This window comes from Coenobita brevimanus, chromosome 56, assembly GCF_032717465.1.
Source record: "Coenobita brevimanus isolate Jiangsu-jjx chromosome 56, ASM3271746v2, whole genome shotgun sequence".
NCBI lineage: Eukaryota > Metazoa > Arthropoda > Malacostraca > Decapoda > Coenobitidae > Coenobita > Coenobita brevimanus.
In genome coordinates, this window is record NC_137009.1 from 38,746,582 (window position 1) to 38,757,722 (window position 11,141).

General features: G+C 41.9%; 1 protein-coding gene across 1 annotated transcript; it reads left to right on the top strand.

Moving 5' to 3' along the window:
• Positions 1-681: 681 nt before the first annotated feature.
• On the top strand, positions 682-10,870 carry LOC145401781 (ATP-binding cassette sub-family B member 10, mitochondrial). The gene is made up of 13 exons (XM_080273959.1): positions 682-798; positions 943-1,021; positions 1,374-1,550; positions 2,408-2,608; positions 4,863-5,065; positions 5,823-5,933; positions 6,554-6,724; positions 7,463-7,697; positions 8,466-8,585; positions 8,782-8,948; positions 9,619-9,878; positions 10,196-10,297; positions 10,698-10,870. Exons 1-13 carry the CDS (start codon positions 682-684, stop codon positions 10,822-10,824), a joined length of 2,070 nt encoding a protein of 689 aa, XP_080130085.1. The 3' UTR covers positions 10,825-10,870.
• The last annotated feature ends 271 nt before the right edge of the window (positions 10,871-11,141 follow it).

Here is an 11,141-nt window from a genome sequence, read left to right on the forward strand (position 1 = left end):
CTGCTTCAATATGCATATGCCCTTCAACTCCCTTCCTATTCAGTGGAGAGGGGATATTGGACAGAAGGTAGGAGGCAGCTTCAGCCTGCAGTCTACTGGGTTGACATTTCAGATGAACCTAGGGTTATAACTACTACTTCATGTACTTGGTTTTTGCAGTGCTTTGTAGTAAACACTGAGATATGATATTTATACTTCAGGTAAAAACAGTGATACTTCAAGCAAATACCTCCTCTGTTCTACTGAGTACTAGTACAGGTTTTTGGATAGTAGGTCTTTCTCTGTAACTCTTTCAATTATTTGTTATTTTGTAATAACCACAGGAGTCACAGTATTAATAAAAAGTATTAATAATGGGAATCATCATCATCTCTTCTTCCCACCTAAGGAGGGGGAGAGATAGTGTCCAGAGAGCAAGATAAAGCCTGATAAGAGAACCAATCAGCAGCTTGCCCAGTTGCTTGGGCAATACACACGTTCATTCACTATTCAAGCCCCTAGAATTCTGATTCCACATCACAGTTATACCATATCTTTGCAAATGCATGTACCCTACCTCATATTACCTGTACCATCTTCAAACTTGGCTTCAGATGTAAATACACTATTTGTACTCCAGTCTTATCTGTTCTTTTTCTTTTTTTTTTCAAGCAGTGTGTTATGTTGTGTTTCAGAATGGGTATGTTGGGGTGTGTGGGGTGGAGTCGAGTGTGTGTATGCCTGGGGCGGCTCGACACTACAGTACTCTTAGCCCTCCGTCATCCTGCACTCACCCCAACCAGACTACTCAGCACCACCGTAAGTCACTCCCTGTTGTATCAGAATTTTGCCATTACCAGACTGATTGATTAAGTGACTGGTTGCCAAGCAGACAGTTACTAGTTTAGGGAATATCATATATACTGTTTATGTAAAGAGTACATTTTTCTGCTGTTGTTTCAGTCAAATGTGTCAGTAGGCCGGAGACAAAGGGAAGAGATCAACGGTGTACGGTTAGGATGCTCTCACCACATCACTTCAGGTGGGTTCAGCAGCACACACCCTTATCTTAGTTTCTCTTTCGTGTAGTTAGCCAGAGATCGTCTTCCTTAACTTGGAGGTGTTTGTCCTTTTCCAGCTTATTTTGCCTAGCTCATTGGCAGAATAAAGCAGTAAGTAAAACAACCTTTTCATAGTGTTTCTTCTTGACTAGCCTGATGTTTTAGTGTTAATCTTGTGTTATAATTCAGCATTTTAGTTAAGAGATGACAACAGAGTATAGCTTCGCACGTTTATCTTTACTGATATCTACTGCCTTGTATGGGCCAATAGACATACAGATAACCCTCATTACAGTAGATTCTGAGTGTTGATATAATTTTGTTATTCATCAGGAGGTGTAAGATGGCAGCACAGCAAGACAGGTGAAGCAGTATCAGACACATCAGTTCACCTCACCGCTACCAGGGGAAAGGCCGCCAACACCCCAGATACAGCCAGGAAGACCCCCAAGACCTCAGAGATCAAGCGGTTACTTGCCCTCGCCAAGCCTGAACGTTGGACTTTGGCCTGTAGGTACTGCAAGCTTTGTTGATGTAAACCCTTCAGTACGATGATAAATTTACTTCATCTCTCCCTCCCATTTTGCCTCTCTGTCCCTCTCTTTCTCCTTGCCTCGCTTTGCATCCCTTTATTCTTGTCTGTCTGTCCTTCCCTTTCTCCATTTCTCTCTGTCTTTCCCTTTATTCATGCCACTCTGTCCTTCCCTTTATTCATGCCCCTCTGTCCTTCCTTTTCTCCCTGCCCCTCTGTCCTTCCCTTTCTCCCTGCCTCTCTGTGCATCCCTTTATTCATGCCACTCTGTCCTTTCCTTTCTCCCTGCCTCTCTCTCCTTGCTTTTCTCCTTCCTTCTTTCATTCATTCTTCATTCCTTCCTTTGTATCTTCCCTCCTTATCCTCTTTGCCATAATATCTCTCTCTTTTGCTGTGCTGCTCTCTCTCTTTCCTCCTTTCATTCATCATGCCTTCCATCATATCTTCCCTCCCTCTTTACCTCTCTGTCCCTCTCTTTTTCTGACTTTCAGTTTTTTTCCTTTCATTCATATCTTCATTCCTTTCTGTATCTTTTCCCTCTCCCCCTCTTTACCACACTCCCTCCCCCACTTCTTTTCTGTAACTTTCGTATTGAATATGGATGGTGGACATTTATACTAAAGTAGAGATATACTGGTATGAAGGCATGTGATGCATTGGAGGACTGCTGGTCCTCAGGTACCTTGGTGTTAATCTTATGCCCAGAGTTGAACACTTAAAGCAGCTAAGGTAAATCTAGTATTCTTGGTCAACTAAGCTAATGTTGGATGAACTGAGTGTGAGTATAGGAGCTTTATATTGTTAATAAATATTGTAGTCAAGGCTTTTGCTTCAGGTGCCATTGGTTTACTAACGGTATCAAGTTCCGTGACGATGGCCGTACCCTATGCCCTGGGTCACGTGGTGGACATTATCTACACATCTGAGGGTGAACTGGTGGTGGACAACCTGCGGCATGTGTGTGTTGCCCTCACTGCTGTCTTCCTTACTGGCGGTGCCGCTAACTTTGGCCGGGTCTACCTCATGAATATTGCTGGTGGGTTGACAAAAATAGGCTTAGTCCCAGGGATGGAAATTCTCGGATCTGAGGTTATCATACAGCGTGGCCAAAATTATAGTATTCTCCCTAAGATTATCATACAACCATTTATTTTATAAGAATTAAGCACATTTCTGCCATTTAGTGCTTAAATATCATCATTATAATTTATCTCCACATAGTGAAAAAAAAAATGTATTACTGTACCTTAGCCTAATACAGTATGATTTCTTGGCTGTTGTTCATTAACGTGCGCTATTTCTGAGTTGAGAATTTAGCAGTGTGTATAGCCAATGAAAACTCTCTATAAATGTTCTTATGTCGGTATCTTCTTTCTTAGTGGTCTAGCTTCAGCAAAAGCTGACTATCAGAAGATCTACCACATCACCCATGAGGTCACGACCCTGCCTCATGACCCCAGTTTTCTGTTTCTTTTCAGCAAGGTGACCCTAACCAATGAGAAGCTAACTTCATGCTGGTTTATATCCTTACTTTATTCCTATTGGCTTGTTGTCCAGCAAAGCTAGACTGTTCGACAGAGCTTAATCCCCTGACCCCAGTGGCTCTCACGGTCTCACCATCCCTGAGTCCTCCTCTCCCTCCTCCCCTGACCACCAGCATCTCTCTCCTCCAAAGCAAAGGCATATCCCCCCACCCCACCGACCTCTTTCCCTCCCATGTCCACCTGTCTCTCCCCTCCCCCCACCTTACTTCTCACCTTGGTAGGTCAGTATCACTCAGCTGAGAAGCTCATAATGACCCATCCTCGGGCTTGGGCTTAAAGCCAGGCCACTCAAGCAGGGCTCAAACAGTTGTATTTCAAAATTAATGTGTTTTTTTTTGTGTTTTTTAATGAAATAAGAATTATAGTACTTTCAGATGTTATTATAGTACATCGTACACAGCACTGGAATTATAGTACAAATACGATAATTGTCATACTGTTTCCATCCCTGCTTAGTCCCCATTGTCAGATTGCCATTTTATTTGTTTATTTATTTATTTAATTATTTTCTAATTGCCGTAGTAAATTGCACTAAGAGTGCTGCTTATAGAGCTGAATGGCCAGTTTCTCTTACTTTACAATACCAGTTGTATGCAGAAAGTTTTAATATTTTGGAATACATCCATTACCAATATTGAGGACAGGTAATCCATAGGGCTATTGAGGACAGGTAATCCATAGGGCTAGGGAACATGATTTTCTGTCCATTGAAATGTGACCTAAATTCACCTGCAGCTTCATGTATGGGCATAGGTGAAGTGGGCATGTGGAGTTAAGGGTGTTCTTGGGGGAGGGGGGTGTTGTAGGTACAGGTCTCCCTCGTTTTACAATTGGTATGCGTTCCTAGACAGGCAATCGTAAACCGAAATATCGTAAAGCGAAATTAAGGTTTAATTGGAAAAATAGGGATGCGTTCCTGGACTCATGTATAAGGAACCCGAGACCCATACAAGTGATCTAATATGCAATAATAATGATGATGTTTTATGTATTGTAGTGCATCTGAATCACATACAGTATGTATGTACATTTGCAAACATAAAGACATGAAATAGCAAAAACAACATGAAATACAACTGTACTGTACTGTACTGTTATGTACCCTCCTACTGTACTGTAGCTCCGTCCACCCTTAGTCGGTCCCCCCCGAGGCTGGAGGACATAATGCCTCAATGTCTCCTCTGAGGCCAGGAGACATCCTGGGCCAAAGCCCATCACTCTTCAACAGAAGAGATGGAGAGAGAGGAAGCAGGAGGGGTGGTGGAGGTTTGGATGGCAGGGGTGGATGACTCAGGAGAATGAGAGGTGGTGGAGGTTTGGGTGGCACGGGAAACTGTGTGGGCGGGGTGGGTATGCCACACAACTCTTAGCTGATCTGCCTGTGAGCGCGGGATTTCCACATGCCCAGTCGTAAATGCGAGGGAGCTCAATCGTAAAATGAACACTTGGTACTAAAGAAGAAGGATCGTAAATGCGAAATATTGTAAAACGTTACAGCGTAAAACGAGGGAGACCTGTACTGTATAAATATTTTTTGTACTGTTTTAAAGACTTTTGGAATTATTTCTCCACATGCTAGGTTGAAAGAAACATTGAAGCCAAAATGCACAGCAGACCCAACAGAAGGAGACTTTATTAGTACCCTAAGCAAAACTGTTAAATGAACTGATCAAAGCATGCAAGGAATGAAAGATAAGTAACCAGATAACATGACTCTTTGTTTGTTAATTTTCTCTCACTTCCCAGGCCAGCGCATCACCAACACCCTCCGATCATCTGTGTTCTCAGCCATCATGCGGCAAGAGATTGCATTCTTCGACACTAACAAGACAGGTGAACTTGTCAACAGACTTTCCGCAGACACCGCACTAGTCTCACAGTCCGTCACATCCAATATCTCAGATGGTCTCCGCTACACTGTTATGACCTTAGCTGGGGTTGCTATGATGGTACGTTTATCCATATATATATAGAGAGACCACTGACCATGTTAGCACCTATTAGTCTTTTCACGTAATGACAGTTTCCAGGTACTGCCACCAACCATTTCAAGATGTTAGTTAAGAGGTGGTAGATTTCTGATGCCCTGGACTATAAGATCAACAACCCTGGCATAGTAATGGTTCTGGGCTACAAGAAGCCATTTTGTTTCTCACTTAGTGTAGAAATACCTGAAGGTAGTAATACATTGAGTGAATGGATGTTTTACCCCCCCACCTACCACAGTATTATGTAGTGATATGTTTGAGGAAAATGGAAAGCTCTCGTCATAAATCACCTCATTTGTATTACTTTATGCTGTCAAGTCCTCAGTACTAAAGTTTCACTGGCACAGTACCTATAAAACTGATTTGGCAGTTTCCCTCATTTTACAGTACATGTATGGGAAAAGTTGCAGTTATTAGAACTCATCTCTGACTTAGTACGAGAACTGCATGTATATCACTGTTGGCCTTGTTGTATCCAGTATACTCTACACTTGATTTTCTACTGTTATGTTGGTACAGTTAAGAGTTACAGTGAGAGTGAGAGAGAGAGTGAGGGGGTATAGAACGTTAAATCCTTCATATATGCTAGTAATGTATAGTGCACACTCTAGAAGAAGGAACTACATATCACTGAATGTTTTGCTCTGCACTGCATCCCTTAAACCTAAACAGTTATCATGCATAGCCATACAGTTCTGATGCATGATAATTTTGACAGTTTTATATGTCGACGGAACTGGCAGTGGTTGGGATGAGCATCGTTCCCCCTGTGGCCTTACTAGCAGTGTGGTATGGTCGTTATGTCCGCAGCATTACTAAGGCTGTACAGGTTAGTGAGCCACTGCCGTCTTTCAGTATGTTAGTTTTGATTTACTGTTTTCTAACATTTTTCTACTCAGTGATTTTTATTTCTGTTATTAATATATATTTTTTCCAGCAGTTTGGTGATTATGACTGTGAAGAGTAAAGTATGATGATAATTTATTTTTTTTCCTGTAACCGTCAGATGTTATAACTGAACATAGGAAAGGCCTTTTGTACTGAGAGTCTGTTAGGAAAATGTACCTTTGTAGGACAGGATGACACTCCTAAAAAGAATAAATTCATTTGATCGTATTTTTGATAGGAAACTCATCTGAATAAAATCATTTGAGTGTAGCAGTGATAATTCATCTAATCCCATGTTGCCTCATGAGAAGCAGTGATAATAGTTAAAATTCTAATATCATAAAAAGTTAATGAATTTTTAACCCTTGGAAGACAGGATGCCATGCTTAGATTGTTAAATTAAATCTGCATCCTGAAATGGTTGACCAAGTAGAGACTGTTTTTAATCTTTGCTGTAACAAGAATACAATATTTTACTTAAGCTCTCTCATAATCTGTAAGAGTTGAAATGAGCTGCAGTATAATAATGTGCACTCCTTTCACTCCTCGTTCCGTGTATAGGACAGCCTGGCGGCAGCAACACAGGTGGCAGAGGAACGTGTGGGCAACATGAGAACAGTGAGGAGTTTTAGTCGGGAGGCGCGAGAAGTGACCAGGTACACATCTGCACTGTCACATGTCCTGTCACTGGCATATCAGGAGTCATTGGTCAGGGCTATCTTCTTTGGCATGGTGAGTTGTGTTTTTATGTATGGTGTATGTAGAGGATTACAGATCAACTCTCAAACCTCAGGAGGTTTCTCGGTGACAGGTACATAATCTGGTGTCAGCCAGAATAAAGTATGTAAATCATCTCCTGAGGTGCAACAATTAAATTGGGATGGCTTTCAAACCTTCAGACTTCGGGAGGTTTCCCATGGGTAAGTAAAACAATATGATGTTCACTGAACATGGGAGTGATTGCCCCTCTGAACCAGCAAAGAAAAAAGATTGGATTATGTCCTGAGATGGGGCTTCATAGTCTGGGGACTTGGCAGAAATTCTGCAGGAGACTGCAGCTGGAAAATAACCATCAGGTGAAAAAAGGCTGACCTTTGTAGGCATGGAACACTGCCTTACCAAATGTATTTACATATTGCCATTGTACACCCGTCCTCATAGACAGGATTTAGTAACCACATTTTACTGCTGACGGCGTTGCATTATGGCAGCAGCTTGGTGTTGGGAGGGGAATTAAGCATAGGACAGCAGTCATCCATCCACCTATGTTGGGATGGCTCTAGTGGATGGAATGGAATTCTACTCTAAGATGAGTAGAGGTTTGGGGATATCCACTAGGCTGTTTGTGTTAATTTATATCATACCCATGCAGATGTGTCTCATCCAAGTGATGTGTTATGGATCCTGGGATCTTAATGTATAATTCTTTTATTACATTTGTTCTTTCTAATCAATGCCTATCTCACACAGACAGGCCTGAGTGGCAACATCTTACTGTTGACGGTACTGTATCATGGAGGCAGCCTGGTATCCGGTGGCCAGCTAAGTGTAGGCCAACTCTCCTCGTTCCTTCTGTATGCGGCGTATGTTGGGGTGGCGCTGGCAGGAGTCACGGGTTTCTATTCCGAGATGAACAAGGGTCTGGGGGCGTCCACAAGGCTATTTGAGCTCATTGATCGCCAGCCAAAAATTCCTACTGAGGGAGGTTAGTTGAGGAGATGGCTGTTTTGTTTTTGTTATCATTTCACCCCATTTTTAAATATGACGGTTGTCAGATTGACCTTTTATATATATATATATATATTTCACTCATCTTAAATGTCAGGACCAACTGCCTAGCTCTGGGCTTCTACGTTCCTCACGGGGCAGCGTAGGATTGGATGATGGATGGACGGATATATATACAGTATATATATATATACATATACACACATACATACATATATCTATATATAGATAGATAGATAGATAATATGAGGTGTGTATGTGTGGATGGTTTTGCCTGTGAGGTGGAATCAGGATCCAGGGTCTTGAATGAGGAGTAAATGAATGTATGGCTCATTTTCATTGGGCATGTTCTTGATTAGTTTTCCCACTACAGTATCATGTTTTTCTTTTCATTTGCAGTTCAGGCCAGGTGAAAAAATTAAGTGGGATAATGATGATATCATTATTAGGTATTCTTATAACTTATATATAGCTGCAACTTTTCTTATTGTCAAGATGATGATGTATATTTAACTCTAGGTCTGAGAAACTTCCTTCTGTAGAAACAGTTAGTGGCACCAATATACAAACATCCATCAACTCCTTCCCAAGTTCCTAAAAGAAGGATGGATGACTGGAGAAGAGCACATTCATGTGAGTCATATGCTGTCATCATACTTGAGGTTCTTTATATATAAGAGAACAGAGGAAGGAAAAACAATTGAGTAAAAAAAAAAAAAACTGTGTGATCATTCCTCCCTGACAGGACTCCGCCTTCCCCTGGACACCTTCCGAGGCAACATAGAATTCCAGAACATCACCTTCTCATACCCAGCCAGATCAGAAGCTGTTGTGTTCAAGGATCTAAATCTGTCAGTTCCAGCAGGTGAGGAAGAAGGCACCTAAGTAGTGATTGATACTGAATATTTGTGTGTAGGTTTTGCTTGTAGAATGGATTTGAGTTTGAGGTTCTCGGCAGTAGGGTTAGGATGACGATGATGATGATGATGGTGATGATGACGATGGTGATGGTGGTGGTGATGATGATGATGATGATGATAATGGTGAATATTTTCCACCAGGGTCCGTGGTTGGAGTTGCGGGGTCAAGTGGATGTGGTAAGAGTACATTGGCGTGGCTGTTGCTGCGACTATACGACCCTCAAGCTGGCGCCATCACCCTCGACGGCACACCCATCACACAGCTGGACCCCACCTGGCTACGCTCCATCATTGCTTGCGTCAGTCAGGTGGGCTGCGGAGATCTGTAAAACTTGTGATAGGATGTTATTTTTATTCCGTTCTTTCTGACAGACCATTTTTATCAGTGTATGTGGTATGATGTGCAGAAGTGTGAATGTTTATGCCTGTGGGGTAGAGTCAGGGTTCTAGAGGCTTAAAATGGTACCGGTAGGTAAATGATAGTGTGTCCCATTCATTGGCACAGACTTTTGGTTAGCTTTGTCATTTTGTTTTGTTTTTCCCTTTGCTCCCTGAATCCTATTTCATTCCATCCTTAGGTGGAAAAAGAAGTCTTCAAGACGATGATGATGATGTTGATGTAATTTTTATCGTGTTATGGCCAGACAGTTTTTATTAGCTTATTTATTATTTTGGGCTTCTACGCTCCTCATGGGGCAATGTAGGATTGGATGATGGATGGATGGATATTGACATGGTTATGGACCTCCACCTCACTTGGCTATACTTCATCTTCACTCAAATCACTCATGGCACATTCAGTGCAGTGGTTTTTATTTTATTCACACCGCTGTCATGATTTTGGTAAGGCTATTTGTTGCATTGGTGCCACTGCTAGATTGCCTTGCTCTTTGTACTGCTGGGTATTATGTTCTTGCTAGAGTTATATGATATTATTCAACTCTATATGGTACCACACACAGCCATTGTTTCAAACAGGAACCCATCCTCTTCTCAACCACAATCCGAGAAAACCTCCTTTATGGTTCGGCCAGCCCCAACGATGTGACAGAAAATGATCTCCTAGACGCAGCATCTGAAGCCAACGCACTCTCCTTCATCCGCTCCTTTCCGGCCGGATTGGAGACCCTGGTTGGGGAGCGCGGGGTGATGCTGTCGGGTGGGCAGAAGCAGAGGCTGGCCATTGCAAGGGCTATTTTGGCTAACCCCAGGATTTTGGTGCTGGATGAGGCCACCAGGTGAGAGAGAGAGAGAGAAACAGACAGACAGAGAGACCACACACTTTAGCCCTCTGATAGGTGATCTGGTCTTGATAGTACTTGAAAGACTTACATTATAATACCCTGTAGGATAATAAATAGAGGAAAGAGAAAGCACATTCTGGTTCATTCTGTGTAATGTGATCTTAACATGAGAGAGAGAGAGAGAAGGTTTTGAATGCATATAACATGATTAATTCGCCAGTCAATTCACTTTTAAACACTCCATGTTACTTAGTCTTCCTGCTTTGTCCAATACCCTTTCCAACTTCAATGATGTAAAATTTGTGGTGCAGTGCGCTGGATGCCGAGAGTGAGAGCCAGGTGCAGGAGGCGCTGGAGAGACTAATGAAAGGTCGTACTGTCATCACCATCGCACACCGCCTCTCAACAATAAGGTCAGGAGTTAACGTATTCAAGGAAGTAGGTGATACTGCAGTGAAGCAGATATTTATGTGAGGTTGTCAGCTGGGAAACATTTATCTGTGTATGGGACTTCTCATGGAAATATAAAGCTACTAATATTCAGCACCTATCCTGATGTTTGCTTCTGTCATTCGTTCTGTCACTGATTATATTTTTCTTATATTTTAAATTTCATAATACAGAAGCATCACTTCTCTGACATACAGTACTTTAACATTTTCTCATAATGAAGGCTTTATTTACACTATATATTGATTTTTATTTATTTATATTCATCATCATATTCAGTGTATTTGTGTATGTATGTATTCATGTCTGTATGTATGTGTACTGTATATTTATTTACTGATATATTTATTTTTCAACTCACAGGATGGCTGACCAGATTGCAGTGTTGGCAGATGGCCGGGTACGAGAACTGGGACCTTATGCTGACCTCATGGCTCAACCCGACAGCTTCTTCAGGCAGCTGGTGGAACGGCAGACCTTCACACCCTGAGGCGGATAAAGAGTAGATGAGAAACCGCTAGAATGACGATAGGTAACTGCTGGTAGATGTTGGAAGGATACTACCATGTTGAGCAGTAGATGGTTGCTGGAATGAGGGTAATTAGTAGATGTTGGAAAAATACTGTACTACCTTTTTGAGCAGTAGATGGCTCTTAGAACGGTGGTAATTGGTAGATGTTGGAAAAATACTACCTTTTTGAGCAGTAGATGGCTCTTAGAATGGTGGTAATTGGTAGATGTTGGAAAAATACTACCTTTTTGAGCAGTAGATGGCTGTTAGAATGAGCATAATTGGTGGCCTCATCC